Raw genomic sequence first — 19,782 nt, 5'->3', positions numbered from 1 at the left:
GTCAAGTAAGCATGTGGCTATGTAGTACTTGTTAACAAAATTAAACAAAGCATTGCTTAATAAAAGAGATGCTATTGGCAAACAAAATTAAAATAAATGAGATGCCATTGAGATCCTTTTGTTGGAAAATAAGTTTTGTTATTTTATTTGTTTTCTTCTGGGCCAAGAATTAGGATCCTTTACCCGTTAAGTTTTAGATTTTTTTGTCTATTTAGGTTTATGGTTAGTCTCTGTAAATAGAGTAACTTTATTAGAAGTAAGTTAGTAGCAATGTAGTCTTCTAGGTTATGTAATTGTCTTGACAAATTTGTAGAGTTTTATTCTGTTTCAATTAATAAAGTATTATTCGCGAACTGATGTCCATTTGTTCATTCACATGTACTCTGATTTTCAAGTCCTTGATGCCAAGGTCATTAGAATTGCTCTCTGAGTTCTTTTGCATTAAAATTTTTTACCCTAGGGAGAAGGGGATGGCTAAATTGTAATGGCCAAGTTCAAGGTTGAAATGATTATTAAAAAAAAGGAAATAAATTAAGAGTCTGTTTAACAACTATCTTGTTTTTAAATTTTTATATACTTTTAAATTTCAAAAAGTTAAAAATAAAATAATTATCAACCGAAAATTTCCTCATTTTTTATTTATTTTTAATACATATCATATTATCTACACTAACGGCTGGGAGTGAGTGTTATAATAATTTGGTTCAAATTTACCTTTGATGAGAAACGAACTAGATCTTTCACTTACAAATGAAAATGAATATCATTAAACTATAGTACTAAGTGACAACCAAACTCTTCACTAAAACTAATGCGATTTCACACTTAGCATGATATATACCTAACCCAAGCAACCCGTTAAAGTTGACATTAAAAAATTTTCAACATAAGTGTTCAAATTATTTGGAAGTCCACACTTTGGTAGTTCGCATTTGGCATATCCACTCTCCTAGTCAAACAAATGCGGCCCTAGGCTCCCCCAAAAAAAATATATATATATAATTGTTTATTGCCGAATGAATATTGTAAAAAGAATTAAATCCCACCAATTAAAACTCACCCTTTAGTCCCTTTCATCGGAGAGAGGATTCTTGCCGGACCTCTTTGTGAAGATTCCGGAGATTCTACAATCACATTCGTTCATCGTATATCGTGCGATCAGATATCATTGTAAATTTTTTTATTTAAAATTGAATATAAACAGAATCTGACGAAAACTAACCGTACGATGTACGATGAACATATATGATTGGAGAATCTCCAAGATCCTCACAAAATTGCTCTCCAAATTATTATTTTCACTTTCTTTTATACTAGTACGTAAGATACAGTTTTTGTCGAGTGATCCTCACAAAATTGCTCTCCAAATTATTATTTTCACTTTCTTTTATACTAGTATGTCAGATACAGTTTTTGTCGAGTGATGATAGAGATTCTAAATCTCTAAATCATTGTTTGTAGACAATTTTATGTAGTGTTGATGATTAGACTCGTTTTTCAAATCATTAAAAAAAAGTTCAATCATTAACCGGCACATCATGTAGTCTACAAAAAATAGTTTAAATATTTGGTCTCTCTATCAGTTTTGTTTTTAATCACACGCTCTATGTGTGACTTACAAAATTTATTTTGTTTTTAATATTTTACCGTATTTCCACATACTCAATAATTTCTTAAGGTATCAATGATAACAATTTGCGTAATATGAGGAAGAAAGGGTAAAATACAAAAGGTTAATCATTTCAAGTGTTCGTGCTTGTTGTCTAACCTCAGTATGCGTTACTTCATTAAATATAGAAAAGCTTTTTTAACTGTAGACAATTGAACAATCGCGAAATGAACACATGCACCAAATGGAATCACTAAAAAATAATACTTACATTCCTCTTTTCAAGTATGAGCTCATTTCCTCGAAGAGAAATACAAGTATTATTCAGCCATCTATTAAATAATATCGTTTGTTTTTTCTTTTTAAAGTCAAAGACGAAACAATTAAGCCACTGACAAATAAACAATCCTTTATTTGCTAAAAAAATATGATAAGAGTTGTACAAATATGACTGAACATTGATTGACACAACAGGAGGCAGATTGTCTGCCATCGTATTACCATGTCCTTCCCATTCCCTCTAATATTGTGCGGTTACGGTTAAACTACGTCAACATTTTATATTATTTTTTTATAGAGATAATAAGACATTTTAACGTGGCTTAACCGTGACCGCACAAATAGGAAATGATGAGAAGGACATGGAAAAAAGAGGGCAGACAATCTGCCTCCGACACAACCGAACCTAAAAATATAAACCCATCAAATTTGATGGTTGCATGGAAAGTGACTTAAGGAATTAGAAAATAAAATACCTAGTGAAACGGGTGAGCCCTAAATAATAACCTGCGTTTGGTGTTTGACATGTTTGAAATGGTGAATTTTAACGAAAAGCTCATGGTACTGTTCACTTTAACAAAAAAAACCACATTTTTACATTAAAAATTCAATCCTAGTACTATTCACTTCACCCCTTATTTTGTCCTCATCGTTAAAATTCAAAGTTTTCAAATCTTTTTCATTAATTTTCTTTTTGAAATGACCTCACCTTCTATACCTAAATTCCATAAAAAAATAAGAATAATACTTTTTACACATATTTTTTTTACCTTCAACACACTTTCTATCAAGTTTTGTTCTTTAATAATCTTCAGTTCATTCGATTCAATGATAAAAAAATTAAGAGATGTGTGGAAAAAGTAAGAAAAATGTATGGAAAATTAAGGTATATTTAGTATTGAATTTGAATTCAATTTTTTAACTCAAAAATAATTTTTGAATTTCAAGCTAAAAATTCTTGTTTAATAAGATTATTTTCAAAAATTAAACTCAAACCAACTTGAAAAAAAATAACTTATAAATTAAAAACACAAAATGTCAATTTTTAGAATTTTCAAATCAATTCAATCTCCACTTTTTTCTCTCTTATCCTATCCCTCATCTCTTTTTTATCTCTCTCCCTACTCTCCTGTCTCCCATCTCCCGCTCTGCTGTCTCCTTTCTCTTCTCTCTCCCATCCACCATCCTTTTTACCAGGAGTTGATTTTAATTTTTAATTGTGAATACTTAAAAAGATAATTTTACAATTTTATATGAAATAAGTTTTTGAATCTTATTAAAAGTTGTTCTCAAGAAATAGTCTTAAGAAATTTTTTGAAAAGGATAAATTCTCTGCAAAACAGGCAGTTTTTTTTTGTTGAGAAAATAACAGCCTGTTTGTTACTTTACTTGAATCCAACTTTTTTAACTTAAAAATAATTTTTAAGTTTTAGATTTTAAAAACTTGTTTGATAAGACTATTTAAAAAAAAAACTGAACTCAAAACTAACTTAGAAAATACATTTTCTAAAATATCGTAAGTAAGTTTTAAGAATTTTTAAACTTAAAGTCCTTTTTTTTTTCATCTCTTCCCCTCTCGCTCTCTTATTTTCTTTTCTTTTCTTCTTTCTCTTCTCTCATCTCTCTTCCGATTCTCTCTTTCAGTGTTTCTTTTCTCCTCTCTCCTCTTTATCACCCTTCTACAACCACGTCTCTAAGAATTTTATTTTCAGTTTAAATTTTAAAATTTATACCAAACAAATTTTTAAGTTTTAAAGAAAAATATTTTCAAGTGATATTTTTAAGAAATATTTTGAGAGAATGCAAAATTTTCAGGGTAGAAAGTTGTCTCTTTGTTTTTACAGCACCAATTTCTAAAGAAAAACAATAAATAATGCAAGTAGAAACAAACAAGAAAAAGAATAACACGGTAACACACGGAGTGGCCGACGAGTGGCCGACGAGTGACCGACCTTTTTTTTGGCTCCAAATTGGACACCAGCTTTGGACCAAGCCTCCCGTCACCAGACCTTTACAACTACATAAACACACTTCCAAAAATATCATCGAATCAAAATTCCCACCTTCCAAATCCAACCTCTCTTCGTCGGATTCCAAATTCTGTGATTTGGGTTTTGATCTCGGGTCCAGATCGAAAAATGGGTGCTTTGTCGACCATGATCAAACACCCCGACGACATTTACCCGCTTCTGAAGCTCAAAATTGCATCGAGGCATGTCGAGAAGCAGATCCCGTCAGAGCCCCATTGGGCTTTCTGCTACACCATGCTCCAGAAGGTCTCTCGTAGTTTCGCTCTTGTTATTCAACAGCTCGATACAGAGCTCCGCAACGCTGTAAGTTAATATAATATATATACACATATATGCATGTATATAGGAGTTTTATTGCTTACAAGAAAAAAAGGGAGGCCCTTTTTTAGTTGTTTCAAAAAATGTTTGATAGTATTTTCTGTGGGTGTTTTGTTTGGTATTGGATTATCTACTTCTGTGGGTAGATTGTCACTTCTCTGCTTATTTTTTTGTCCTTCTCTGTATTTTCTGGGATTTGAGTTGAAGCGGAGGCTAGACATAGAGTAACTTTCAGTTCCGGCCTTAATTCTCTTGCGGAATAGACTGTTTTTTACTTTGATTACTTATTCTTAAGATCCTTACAGATTGCTGCATTTCATTTATGTTGTTGACTTTCCATCTTTTGTTCGTTTTGTTGAGATTATCTAATGTTTGACTTTTTGCGGTTTTGCAGGTCTGTATATTTTATCTGGTTCTTAGAGCTCTAGACACTGTCGGTATGTTTCTATTATCTTTAGTTCTTGTCTTCCTAGTTACTTTCCCATCAATTGTACATGCCTCTTGTTCCTGTGGATTACCTACGTGATTGTTACAAGTGACACTGTATTGTAATCTAACTTTTTCTTCAGTGTGGCACTTGTGATGCTAATTTCTTAACTCACCGTTTCATTGATATAATGCTAATTTATTAACTCACCGTTTCATTGATATAATTTGTTCTGGTGGACATGTACAGAGGATGATACAAGCATTGCAACAGACGTCAAAGTCCCTATCTTGTTAGCATTTCATCAGCACATATATGATCCCGAGTGGCATTTTGCATGTGAGTGGTTTAGCATTCCAAAACTACATTCTGAATGTTTGCTGTTGTCCTGTATCCTACGGAAGAGATTAAGATATATAACTTATTGTGCTGCCAATATCCTGTTTTAATAAATTCTATACACACACACACACACACAGAGCACATATACATGTATATATTTAATTATCTATATATAACATAGCGCATTTATGTAATTTTATCTTATCAAGGACTTGATATTCAGCCCTTTGATCATTTGGAGGGTTAACATGCACAGGGGTCCTAATAAAATACAAATTATTGCACTAAAATACCCATATTTGATATAATAAGTAACAGCCAAGAATGGGGTTGTAATAAGAGTTTATTAGCTTATACTTATATATGTAGAAATGAATATAGGAGCACAGATGCATATAGATATGCCATCGAGAAATTCTTAGTAACTTGTAACATCTCCAAGAGAAACTCTAATTTTATTTTTTTTAAACTAGCAAGTGAACAGTGTCAAAAAACTATTTTAGCTATTCAGTTTAACTTTTCAACTCCAACAACACTCTCTAGTAACAAACTTTGAATATTTTATTGTTAACGTTTCAAACCCAACCCACCCATTTTCTAAAACAACCTTCTCTCTCTTCCTTTTCTCCTTGCTCAAGGGTCCACCCTTGAGTTTTATTATTTTTAATATTTAGCGAGTGAATAGTTGCTCTCTAAATTTAAAGTGTGACTGTTCATTTTCCTATAATAGACTCTTTTACAGCATCTCTTGGGGATGAATTTTTTGAGTTTGGCTTTTTAAAACAGAGTTTTGGTTGTTTTACAACATCTTGATTGTTTACAGCTTCTCTTGGAGATGCTCACACTCATATTAGTCTACACCCTCATCATAGTATTGTGAACCTTATAAAATTTGTGATCTGCTTGACTTTATGGCAATAGTTCGAACAGTAACCAGAAAAAATCAGACTAATTTCTTTCCTTGCCTCTTATGAAAGGCTATTCTTTCTATGTTGTCGTTGCCAGTTGACATTCAATGCATTATAAAAAATGTCTCATCTTCTTGTTATAAAAAAAGATTCATATATATATATATATATATAATATAGATGAACATAGGGAAAGAGTATGTTTGTTGTTGATCCTTGGTAGGTATAGTACATGCACACTCTCATGTTACTATGTTGATGAGACTTGTCTGCTTGCTCAATTACCTTCGTCCTTGTCTTTAGGTGGTACAAATAACTACAAAGTTCTCATGGACGAGTTCCATCATGTTTCAACTGCTTTTTTGGAACTTGGGAATGGGTAATTTCTTATCCTTGTATATTTCGTTGCTCAATTATTTGAAAGATCTTTTCTGTTCATTCATAATAATTTATGGTGCAGCTTCTCTATCAATGGACTGATTGGAAATCTAGTTTTTGGTTCTTTCTCTTAGTCATTTCATACTTGTTACTGTTATGAGGGTTCATCCAAAAGGAACGCCATTTAGTTATTACATGTAGCTTATAAACAATTCATGGGTGATAAGCATGGTTGATGAATTTGATGGTTCATACCAGTTACTGCTAAGTGCTAACACACACGCAGGAACATATGCAGAGACTTACCCCACACACACATACAAATCCAAGTCATGAATTATATTTATCTAGTGAATGTAAAAAACTGATTTTAGACGTCGAGCTTTAAACACCTTCAACGGATATAAGCATCAATTTTCCCATTCTATTGAAGATTCTTACATAGGATTCTTGAAATGTGTTCAACTCTCTATGGATTTCATGACGTTGATATTGACTGAATTCTCTTGCATGTTCCAGCACAATATCCTTGTCCTTCCTTTATGATGTCTGGAGAGTTTCCCAAGAAATGCAACTAAGTAATGCTGGTCCGCGCTTAGTGTTCTTGGTGATTATAAGAGAAAGTGCATGGGACAAAAATTTTCCCAACATTTTGGCTATATGCATGAAAACTTTGACCAAATTACTTAGCATAAGACATCTGATCATTTAGGGCAGTGTCTTTTTCTAATATGTCGATCATGTGGTACATGATGATTGATAACTGGGTAATTCTGGTGCTTCATATATATTTTTTTTAATTAAAACACCTAAAATGAGTGGTGATGTCCAACCCAACTGACTGTGTTGGATAATCCAGGTTCTCGGTGTAAGTTTTGCCTTTGGAAAATTATGTTAATTCTTGTTCTTTTCAATGAGTGCATGCTTTGCGGTTGGCTTGTTGGACTTAGCAATACTTATTGCTTGATGGAATTGTTTCTTTAAAAACATTCTTCATCTTCATGTTGTAACGACTCTCTGCATAACTTCGTTTCTTTTATGGAATATTCATATATGATTGGAAGTTTCATTGTACAATATTTAGATAAGCGATTGGTTTAATCTTGCAGTTATCAGGAGGCAATTGAGGATATTACCAAAAGAATGGGTGCAGGAATGGCAAAATTTATCTTGAAGGAGGTATGTGATGCATGATATATGTTGTAGGAAGAAAGAGTGGATATGCTCTATTGTTTCATGTTTCTCATGCTTCAATTAAAATAAACTCCTTTCAAAACCTTTCTGACATTGTTTGCATTGTTTATTGACATATATTTATGATAGTTGTGAAATATATTCCAATTTTTTCACATATTCACAAATATGTATATAATCATTTTGATCTGTATTTGTAAATGCTATTATGGATGTTTGTGGATGTGTAGTTATTTTGAATGCTAATTGAAAGAAAATAAAGATTAAAAGTAGATCAACCATAGAAAGAATTTTAGCATCTGTTTTAAACTAGGATTTTCTTAAGTAATTTAAGAGTTAAAAGCTTAAAACTAAAGAAAAAAAGGTGTTCTGCAGTCAACTAGTTTCCACAATTTATAAGTGTATGGACCATAATTTGTGCATATAAGCAGGCACATTAGCTTACTTAATGTTTTTACACTATGGGAAATCAGATTCTGCAACGAAGTTGTTAAGCATAAATAAAATTTGAATTATTCTTCATTGGATGATTTCCATTTACAATATTCCAAGTCTTATTATCAGTGTGCGTTTTGCACTATGTGCAGAAAGGAGAGACGTATTTCTTATGCGACTTGGATGTATTTTGCCTCATCTTGCAGGTAGAAACCATTGATGACTATGATGAATACTGCCACTATGTGGCAGGACTCGTTGGTTTAGGTTTGTCCAAGCTCTTCCATGCTGCTGGAAAGGAAGATTTGGCCTCAGACTCTCTCTCAAATTCAATGGGCTTATTTCTTCAGGTATAACAATAATATTAAGGCTAGAAATGCTATCTGTTCTCAGTATCAAATGTGATTCATGGCGTGATTCTGATTCTACAATGTCTGGATCTGATAAACAACAGAAAACAAACATCATTCGGGATTATTTGGAGGATATTAATGAGATACCAAAGTCACGCATGTTTTGGCCACGTCAAATCTGGAGTAAATATGTCAATAAACTTGAGGTGTTTCTTCTTTACTTGTATAATTGTAACAGCTTCCTATGCTATTCCTACCAGTTCACCTTCTTAGTCACTTATTTTCTTTCTAGTCTAGTGGAGACCTATGGTAGTGGGGTGGTGATGTAAGGATTTATGCATCACCACGCAGTTGGAATTTTGTCTGAATAAATTTTTTTGATATTGCAACACAGGACTTGAAATATGAGGAAAACTCAGAGAAGGCAGTGCAATGCTTGAACGACATGGTAACTAATGCTTTGATACATATGGAAGATTGCTTGAAGTACATGGCTGCATTGAGAGATCCTGCTATATTCAAATTTTGTGCCATCCCTCAGGTAGATTATTCCTCAACTTTATCACAAAAGTTAGTCTTTTGTGGTGTGTGTCATAATCTGACATGTGTATTTTATGGATTTATAGAACAAATACAAACATTGTTAGGATGAATTGAGTGATTTTAACAGTATTTTCGAATGTACTATGGTGTAATCTTGATATTCATTGTTGGCTGCCCATAAGAGAAGTTTACACTGTTAGACCATCAGGATTGATTAGTTGCTTCCAAAATGACCCTCTTGTCCCATGTACAAGTCATAAGAGATCCTATTGACTTTTAACTTGATTGGAAGTTGGACCAGTGGAATGAAATTGATCCAAGTGCTTCCAAAATATCTTGGCTCAACAGTATTTCTGGATGTGCTTTTGTTTCCTCCTTGATGGTCTAGATCTGGATTGTTTTTATTTTCAATCCTTTGGAATTCCCATTGGAACTCTTCATTTGATCAGGAACTCTTCAGATTGCGTTTATCTTTCCCTTTCAGCAAAATTCAACATAACGTTTTGTGACTTCATAGTCTGCTGTTTAATTATTCAATCAAGATCATTTTCAAGTAATCTCATTTGATTTGTGCTGCCTTTACTAGATCATGGCAATTGGCACCCTAGCATTGTGCTACAACAACATTGAGGTCTTCAGAGGTGTAGTCAAAATGAGGCGAGGTAAGATTTTAATCTATGAACACGGTATTCCTTTCAGTTATAACCGACACATTTTGATATAATCAAAACAAAAATAATCGCATCTTGTATTTAATAAAGAATAGCTTTGTCAAAAACGGTGGTATGCATGTGCCATGGGATGGTCATTTGGTAGATACATCTATAGGAATTCCACAAATCCTAGCAAGATTGTTTTCTTAGTATAGTGATTTTATCGGAGATTTTGGAAGCTTACGCTGTTGGAGACTACTCTATAGACTAGCATGTTATAGTAACTACAAGTATTTTTATATATTTACTAGGGAAATGCTCTATGAAATCACGTCATGATAAAAATGATTTGTTAGAAAAATGAAAGTACTGCGACTACTGGTTGATTATGCCTTCCACCTCTGAGCCCTTCATGCACTACTGGTGAATTATTTGAATTCCTCTCTCATTCTATTGGGGTTTGCGATGGTTTGGATAGAATACTTGTCATGTTGTGTAGTTTTGGTCACATGATTTGTCATAACTCTTTACTGAAAGTATTCAATTCTTTGCTGTTTTTCCTAGGTCTTACATCAAAAGTTATTGACCGAACAAAATCAATTGATGATGTCTATGGTGCTTTCTTTGATTTTGCTTCCGTTATAAAGTCCAAGGTAAGATGCTTCAAGAAACTAGATATGTATTATCTCGTAGCAAGATAGCTTTACTGCATACTAAACTGTGGTGAGAGTTGGGTTTGATGAACCCAACCAACCCAGATTTGACGAGTTGTGGGCAACCTGGGAATTTGATAAGTTGAGTAAACATATTTATACATATATCTTTAGGGGTACTGTTATTGGCACTCCAAAAATGTCGTTGTGCACTCCAAGCTTTCTTTATTTAGAAAGAAAAATACAAGTATGAGGACTGCCCAATGAGTTTTTTGGAGTGCCAATGGCAGCACTCATCTTTAACCTGAATTAAAAGTTAAGCAAACACGGTAAATAATTTTTAACCCAAGCAGGCCTAGGAATTATGATATGAATGTATTTTATAGGAAAATGTTCTCTTGTCAGACTATCTTGTATAGACTATGAATCTGGACCATTGATCTGGTTGGCTGAATGTCTTGTTTATATCAGAGTCTGACAATATAAGCTCTCTCTAGCAATAGAAGTCTGGCAGGGGAACATTACCCGTAGTTTGTGTGTGTGTGTATTCCTATCAACTCTATAAATTGGGTAAATATGATTTGACTTCTAGCCCGCCCAACCCTGACTATTTGCACTTTTAGAATAAACTCCTTTGGATGCGCCAGTTTGTCTAGTTTTCCCAGTATGGATTTATCTATGGTTTTCTAAACCAATCAGATTATTCAAAACATTAAAGATTTAATATTGGCTGCAGGTTGACAAGAATGATCCTCATGCAACAAAAACATTGAGCAGAGTGGAAGCGGTACAGAAATTATGTAGAGACTCTGGAGCTCTGAGCAAAAGGTATGCATTTCATAGTTTCTAGTTCTTCTTCCTGATTATTGAACATTCATATTTAGTTATTTACTGATTATCTGACAAGTATCTATGGACCACACCAGGAAATCTTACATCATCAACAACGAACAAAATTCAACTCTGGTGAGTTTAATCTTAGATTAAAAGAAAAACTCAACTAGAATCATTGTAGAATTTACATACTGATCAGTCTACATTCTGAATGCAGATTGTGGCATTGTTTATTATATTGGCGATCATTTACGCTTATCTCTCTGCTAGCCCAAGAATCTAATGTAAGTGTCGTCGAGCTGAACAATCGAGAACTGATTTCATAGTCTTAATTTCTTTTAGAAAGCAAAACCACTACCTCTAATCCCTTGCACCAATTTTCTTCTTCTTGTGCAGGGTTTGCATTTCTTATATATTCTTCAACATAAATGGCTGGTTACAAAAGTACATGCCTCGTTGACTACATTAGTTTCTTGTATTTGTATGCAATAACGGCACTGCTGCTGCTGCCGCCGTTGGATACTCAGTATGAAGTTGCCCTAAATTATTGCCGTAGCTTTTGACGCCGTTTAAGCATAGTTACCGTTGCCAACCAATTGAGCCTGTGTTTTTTCTTCTCTGGAGTTCATATGTGATTGTTCTACTTAAGAAAAGAGTACCTTGTTTATATGAAAGTAATGTGGTATTTTATGCGTGCATACAATAATGGCAATGCTTATATGGTATTATGTCTGATTTGTCCAAAATTAAATCCATAGATATATACTTGGTAATTTCTTGCACGACTTGTTAACTTGACATGAAACGACACAAAATAACATGTTTTGGAGCATCACTTTGTCGACATCATTTGTGGTTCGAATCTTACAAACTGGTAGGTTGTCTATTCAATTAAGATTTCCTCCATCAAGTGCATGAGTCCTTCATATTCAACTATTTTGAGAAGGGGTGTGATATCCACACACCTCTTTTTACTTCTCCCACACTTTTTTAGTTTTTGGTTGTCGGATCGGATGAATTAAAGAAGATCAACGGATATAAATTAACAAAGGGTGTGTGACAAGTAAAAAGGGGGGGTGTGCTATGAGAAATGTAACAGCGAAATGATTCAAGCACTCTAAAAAAGATACAGGTCTCAATCGCTTCCAACCCACCAACTATAGCACTTGGCAGGAGGAAGCATCTATATCAGTTTTTGAATCGTCATACAATCACATATCACTTCGGCAACGCAAATTCAACCAAAAACACAAATTTTACTCCAAATCTTCAATGTCATGTCACTAATCAATCATTTACAACTATATAATTTTTCAATTTTTTATACAAAGAAAATTGAACTAAGCAAATACAAAGGATTAGAGACCAAGAACGAGAAAATATCAATGAAAAGCCTCACATACTCTCTTCTCTGCCCCTTTAACCACTGCATGCAGCTCCACTTTCATCCCTCACTCACTGAAAATAATAGAAATCAAAGTCACTCAATGATGAAAATCCCTCAAAATAGACCACACATATAATTAGTATAGGCAGACTATTTTTCACTTAACGGAAACTTAAAAAAAATAAATAAATAAATAAAAAAAGGAATCAACTAGAGGAAAAGATGATATTTTTTTGGTCAAAAGAGGAAAACATGAGCAAATCCTTGCAAGCAGATATGATAAAATCTAATAATTTCAATGGAGAGATAGTCATTATTCCTAGCAACATTTCATAAAATCCTAATCATTATAGCTTATAACCAGGTTAATACATGATGTAGAAGCAACCTTAGATATATATCTCATGGAGGCCTTTAAAGCCCACACCACATTGAATTTTAACGATCTAAATCATCTATTTTTTAAGTTGCACCTCGTATATCACCCTTGCAAAATATTTGCCAAATCAGAAATATTTGAGGTATCTAATTGAGTTTAAAGAAATCGACGAGCACTTTATTATAAGAAAACATTGAAATTTCATCGTGGTAATTAAATAGACAAATGATTTCGGATTAAATTGAATTTTTGCAAGGATGATTTATGAATCAAGACTTACAAAATAGACAGTTTGGATCGTTAAAATTTAGTGTGAAGTGAATCCCACAACTAATCCCCATGTTTTGAATAAAATGGAAATCCCTTTCCGAAAAGGCATGTATATCTCATTACCTATTAATATGTATCCAACCTTTATCCATCTATATAGATATATCTCATATGCATGCAACATTCAATTTCACAATATAAACTGAAACAAAAGAGAGAGAGAGAGAGAGAGAGAGCAGTAAATTCAATAGTGGGTAAAAAGGATTATAAACACAACTGACCGCATGTATTTTATGTGGGTGTAATTGGCACAAAACGAACAAGAACGTTCGGACCACTTATGACCACCAACCTTCATCAATTAATTCTCCAGAACCCATCCAATCAAGCAATATGCACTTTTTATTTGAATTTGAGGACTATACGGAAAAACAAGAAAGCATTAATCTAAGTTACTAACCAAATTCACATTAGCAAGACAATAAATATAGCTCAAATTAGTAGCAAAAGAAACATGAAGGAACAATGTAAAAAGTGAAACTTGCAACCAACCAGTTACAGGACGCCTAAAAAAATTTCTACTTTTGAGGTTATAAAGGTCTTTATGGAGAACGTAATGGCTAAAAGAATATTTACCGCAAATGTGAGGCATTCATGCACCCGCAGGCATTCATGCACTCTTTAAAAGACACAAGTCCTAAGATCAACTTCACCTCTAAACAATACGCTGTTATAAAGCCTATTTAATCCACTCAATGAACAGTGATAAACCTTATTGAATAGTAATTAACCAAATGCATCTCCACTCCTAAAACTAAATAGCCTAGTCAATTTTATTAAAATATTATTAATTTTTATTATAAAATAAAATAATAATAATTTTATTTTTAATTTCTGACTTTATAAAAAATATTATTAATTTCTGACATTTTATTAATTTTTTTAAAGTTTTTTGGTCGAAAAATCTGGACCGTTGATCTGAAATTCGAACGGTCCTAATTGTGCCACGTCAGTAGCCATTAATTTTAATTTTTAATTTTTTTTTACCGTTGGAAATCCAACGGACACAGAGGCGCCACGTATCCCCATGCCAGAGCCCCATATTGTGCTTGCATAGTGGGCCCCACCTCTGCGACGCTATAGGCCGCTCGCAACCATGCGTGCATGTTTTCCACGCGCCTGGCGCAAAAAAAAAAGGATTTCAGGTGGTTGACGTCAACCTAGCATCATGTGGGCCGGTCTCTTGCTTAGCATGTTTTGGCACGGCCTATGGACTGGCTTGGGTTGGGTGACAGCCTATTTGGATGGGCTGGAGGGTTTTTAAGGGGTGCCAACCTATTTATCCAACTTTGGACAAGCCTATGTGCTTGGGGTGGAGTTGCTCTAATTGCTTCCAAATTTCCAATCCACCCACTATTGAATTCTTTATCAAACATTTATGTCCCATTAATGTAGGATGGGTTCAGTTCCTTTCGGTTCGTTTTTTTACCGAAATCAAAAGCCAAACCAAAGTTACTATTCAGTTCAATTCGGTTTTTCTTTCGCTTTGTTTTGGTTATGTTTTGACGGTTTGGTTTGATTTCAGTTTTGTTTATATATATACATATATATATTGTCACGCCCCGATCCCAATGGTTTAACGATCCACCATTAGCCCTCACATTTCATCACAACATGCCAATCAAACAAATCAAACCATATTTCAATATATACATGTCAAATCTCATTTCATAAACTTAAATCAATGGCTAAGCATTAAAAATAACAATTCAATAGAAAACATATTTATAAAACCAAGCCATATCCACACAGGATAACAATTACGAAAGCAAGGTAATCATCAATATCACATAAATTAAAATCACTCACTGAGATAAGCCGTAAAGCCTCACTAAGCCTCTATTAATACTAATTTTAACTTTATAAACAATTCGAGACATGCGTCAAACGAGAAGGACACGTCACCACAATGAGCCCATCAAGTTCCATGAAATCTCAACCACACTCTACGATAGCTGACACACTAGAAGAACTCGATCTAGTTGACTAAAGAGCCAATCGTCGATCAAGGTTGATAGTAGGGTCCACAACCCTATAAATCAAAATCGGAAGATCCGCCTATCGTATTTATGATCCATAACTTCCCAAAATACACATTACACTTCTAGAACCACATACTAAAATTTCATTATCATCCAACGGATGGATCTCCGCCAATTGCCAAATCAAGAGGCGGTCAACAATTAATTTTACTAACTTAGAAATCCAATTCGGGAAGATCCGTATATCGGATTTTCGATTCGTCAATTCCAGCTGTCCTCAAATATTATGTTCTATAATGCATTAAATTTTGATAGCGATCCAACGGTCAAATCGTTGATTCAAATTTTGATTAAGTGATGTATCATCATGAAACTAAGTTCAAACAATCAAACCACTTCATGCGGATTTCAATTATGAATTCAGAGCATCTAATTGGACTTAGAAAGACATCGTCGGTCCACTGACCATGTCACACCCTGATCTCGACATACGTCCAGAATCGACACGTGACGTCACCGAATACCCGTATCTCTAACATACCTCGCCTCCAGAATAAGGCAAATCACAACTCGAGAATCGACTCGCATAGTAATTTTTTGTATACTTTATGACTACATCTAACCTCCTCGTTAGACTGCCTACGTACCCTTATTAGGGATCAAGCCATTCGTAGTTCATCTTTCGTTGAACCTTAAGCTTTTCGTAAAATACTTCTAGCAAAAATCATACAGCATCACACTTTACACCAACCTTACGCCAAAAATATCATTATCACCTTATCATGCATGAAGGTAAGCCATTCTCATACATATGCTTTCCAATTCATACATCATATAAATCACTATGTTTCAAACAATACCGCAATTTATAGTATGCAACATCTCAAATACAGTCGACGAAGCACAAAGTCATTCTCTAACCACATTGGTTAACAAGTCTAATCATAGTGACAACAATCACAACCAACATCATTCCACAATCACATCAATCAATATAACACATCATAGACCGAAATGCAGGGCTAGAGCAACACAGTTTGGCCGAAGCCTACATCTCTAAAGCTGTCTCGATCCAAACTCAATCAAATCCAAGGTGAAAATGATCCCGGACTATCTTTCAACGGAATCGCGAAGTATGAGGGATTCCGAACCATCTCTTAACAGAATCCAAGTGGATACAATTCTGGACCATCACTCAACGAAATTGCGGAGCACAATGCATAACCACCACTAAGTGAAACCCAAGTTAGATACGATTCTGGAACATCACTCAACAAAATCCAAACAAGCATATGATTCCGGACCATCACTCAATGGAATCGCAGAATATAAGGGATTCTGGACCATCACTCAACGAAATTCAAGCAAGCATATGGTACCTACCAAATGTACTAGGTATATCTAAACCTCATCATCTCCATAAAGGTCTGTCGTATTTCCCTTACCTAGATTCCTAAGCATTGCTTTTAGTTACTAACACAAGGATGCACCATCGTGGCCAAATTCTGTTTCACAAATGTAAGATACTACTAAATGCATGACTTGAATTTTAATCCTAATTAAAGTACTTTGGATTACTAATGTAACAGTATCCAAATTCAATGCCCTTTTTGGTTGATCTAAAACAATCGTTGTAAATACACATGAAGGAATAATTATAGATCATTAGTAATGATGTGTTTCAGTAGGTATAAAAATGCACCAACACAATAAAATAATTGAGCTTATAATCATATCACAGCTTTACTCAAATTTATCTTATAAGCCAAGGGATGGAATCATATAATGCACAACTATATAATATTCATTGTTGCTGACTTTAAAGAAATGCTTTGATCGATAAAGTTGGAACTACCCAACAACCATAGTAGCATATGAAAAAGAATTGCGAACGTAAAGGCTATTTTGGTGTAGTTCAAGAATTTGCATGCTTATGCATGAATATACAAATATGTGTATACACAACCTGAATAGGTAAAGAATACATAAATACATTGGCTAAGAAAGTGGTTCTTTTGGAACCAAATACGTAACCTTATCAAGTGGTTTAAGCACAAACTCAAAATAGATAAGTAAATTAGAATTAAAGTTGTAAGAAAAAAATGATATTACAAAGGCAACAGCCTCAACTCCACAAAAGCTGCAGAAAAACAGTCTTAGTCAACCTAGATTAAGCCCGATTTTGAACACCCATAACTATACCAAATGATGCAAACTTACATGAGATTCAAAGCTTGTTTTGAGTGCATTAAAAACATATAAGATTTGTAGGAAACGGGGTTCCGATTTGAAAGTTATGCAAGATACAAAATAGAACCCCGAAACTGGAATCCAGTATTTGCTGCTTTCTGGCAGCTTCGTGACTCAAAATTATACATGGTTTTGACAAATCAAAACTCAACAGAATTATGTGAAATCAGATGGGCTTTGATCATTGACATGTCTAGTTTCAAAACACATAATAATGGATCAAAAGGAATCCACAAGGACATAGTAATCAGGAGCCAAAGTAAACTACTGGAAACATAGCTTTTCTCTGCAAGCACATAAGTTCCTGCAACTTAGAACCCAAACTCTTCTAATCCAAAACATAACTTCAGAATACTTCTATATACTTCAATCATATTTATAACTTTGATTTCAATTATGTCAACAATAAACAAGAATTGGCCTTTTTACCCAAACCCTAAAACATGATAATTTGATCAACACACCCAATGTATAAAATTGAAAGTAATAAGAAGATTGATACAAAGCATTTATGGAAAGAACCAAGAGAGCTAGGAGTTTTTACCAATGTTGCAGGTCGACAAAAGGAATCATACCTTCGTTATGATTCTCTTTGCTTCTTCAGACATCGTCTTCTACACTTCCTTATTCCGGTTCATAGTTTCGGGGCAGTGGGATTCCTCGTAATCCCCTTCTTGGCCAACGCCATCTCCCCCTGTTTTTTTTTCTTTTCTGACCCGTCTCTCCTGTTCCCGTGTTGGGATTGAAACATTGTGTCCTCCATATGATGCTTGCAACATGCATCACCGAATCAACTTGAAGCTCTCCACCTCTCCATCTTGATTCTTTGGCACAAATAGTTAAGTTTTGAGATGGGACAAAATGGGTCTCAAGACCCACATACAATGCATCTGATGGTGTTGAAATCCTACAGATCTTCCTCCTGGACTCTATGCCACCATACGTGAAAACCCAACATCTGGGACCAAACAAATTACATTCTCTGGCATAGCAAGAATAGTCCTCCCTGCTGAAAATCCTCTCCCCTGCTGACATCAGGCAGCCTCTAGAGTTCTCTCCCTTTTTCTTTTTGGTCCCTCACTCTTTTATCTAATTAGTTACTCTTCCCACATGATGGGGGTTTAACTAATTTATAATCTATAGTTTAGTAAAACGATTTCAAATGTCTGTAACTGTATCGTAATAATCTGGACTCACAAACAGCTTTCGCCTATACGTTCGTAGTTTCGAGATATGTTCGAAAACGTTATTTGTGACCTCGAAAGGTCAACGAGTAAATAATAATTTTCCAAACTTCACTCTTCGTACCTAGTTTAATTGAAATCTAAATTGAAATAAATTAATATAATTTCTCGTAAAATAATGTTAAGTCTCAATAATATAATTTCGTAGATTATAACACTGAAATCCAAGAATGGGATTTCATAGGTCACGCGCCGCTGCACAAGCCGTCGCGGGTGGCGGTTTGCCGTCCCAACTCGTTGGAAAATTCAACTATTTCCAAAAATTACCAAATTTTACAGGCAAGTAGATCTCAGTGAGTGGAGCAAGTTTCATACAGGTGGACAAGTCCAATTTGGCCGGGAAAAGCTCCAATTTCACTCAAACCCGCCGAAAACCCTAAGATGGGTGTTCTTCGATTCGACTTCCTCCATCTTCCAACGCCCCTAGAACTGATTAGGTCTTATTCTGGGTCCAAGGGGAGTTGATTAAGGGTGGTGGTGGGTGGTGAGACTCACCGGAGTGTCGAATCGCTATTGAAAACCTCTGAGTTCTCCGGTACGGTTCTACTTGAAATTGGCCTTAAAAACCCTTGAATTTGAGAAAATATGGTAGATGAGAGGTTGTGGAATAAGTTGCAGGTGGTGGAAGGGTGAGAATGGCCTAAAAATGGTGGAGATTGGCCCGAAATTTGTCCAGGTTGAAGTCGGGTTTGTAGGTGCACGGGGTTGACGAAATGGAAGGGGGAAAAAAAATCCCCCTTTCCTCTTTTTCCCTTTTTTTTCTTTCTTCCCCCTTTCTGATTGGCTGCTGCCTAACCTCTCTAAAATCTGATTGGTCCCCTTCCTCTTCTAACTGATTGGTCCCTTAACCCAAATATCTGATTAGGAGTATTTTTGCTCACTACTATTTAGTGTGGTGTATGCTCACCATCTTATTTATCACCATTGGTTTGTCTCCTCACCTTTTTGGGTATTCTTCACTATGGGTTTTACATTCTTTTTTTATCAGTTCAAATTTTGATTATTTTTTCAATTTTATTGTATTAGATAATTTTATTTAATTTAAATTTGTGTTTTCCTTATTAGTTATAATCCACAAAATCATCCAAGTCATTTAATGTTTAACAATCTCCACATCATTCTTGATTTAGACCGTTGAATGTTATAGGATCCAAAGGCTACAAAGGAGTGTAAAACTGTTTGTCAAAATCTTTATCCTTTGATCCTATCATATATATATATGGGGAAGCATGATTAACACATCAAAAATCTCAT

General features: G+C 34.5%; 1 protein-coding gene and 1 long non-coding RNA gene across 2 annotated transcripts; one reads left to right on the top strand and one right to left on the bottom strand.

The window, feature by feature from the left end:
- Window positions 1–3,879: 3,879 nt before the first annotated feature.
- Window positions 3,880–11,684, top strand: LOC126584979 (squalene synthase 2-like). The gene is made up of 14 exons (XM_050249361.1): window positions 3,880–4,221; window positions 4,631–4,673; window positions 4,913–5,002; window positions 6,217–6,292; window positions 7,401–7,470; window positions 8,127–8,270; window positions 8,375–8,479; window positions 8,668–8,814; window positions 9,403–9,478; window positions 10,034–10,122; window positions 10,859–10,950; window positions 11,049–11,088; window positions 11,174–11,240; window positions 11,353–11,684. Exons 1-13 carry the CDS (start codon window positions 4,027–4,029, stop codon window positions 11,237–11,239), a joined length of 1,233 nt encoding a protein of 410 aa, XP_050105318.1. The 5' UTR covers window positions 3,880–4,026; the 3' UTR covers window position 11,240; window positions 11,353–11,684.
- Window positions 11,685–12,192: 508 nt separating this feature from the next.
- On the bottom strand, window positions 12,193–18,380 carry LOC126584980 (uncharacterized). The gene is made up of 3 exons (XR_007610215.1): window positions 17,860–18,380; window positions 13,274–13,411; window positions 12,193–12,414 (listed from the first exon to the last, which is right to left on the bottom strand). It is a non-coding gene; the product is annotated as an uncharacterized LOC126584980 (long non-coding RNA).
- Window positions 18,381–19,782: the final 1,402 nt, after the last annotated feature.

This window comes from Malus sylvestris, chromosome 10 (assembly GCF_916048215.2).
Source record: "Malus sylvestris chromosome 10, drMalSylv7.2, whole genome shotgun sequence".
Classification (NCBI taxonomy): Eukaryota; Viridiplantae; Streptophyta; class Magnoliopsida; order Rosales; family Rosaceae; genus Malus; species Malus sylvestris.
This window is presented reverse-complemented; position numbering and strand designations above follow the sequence as displayed.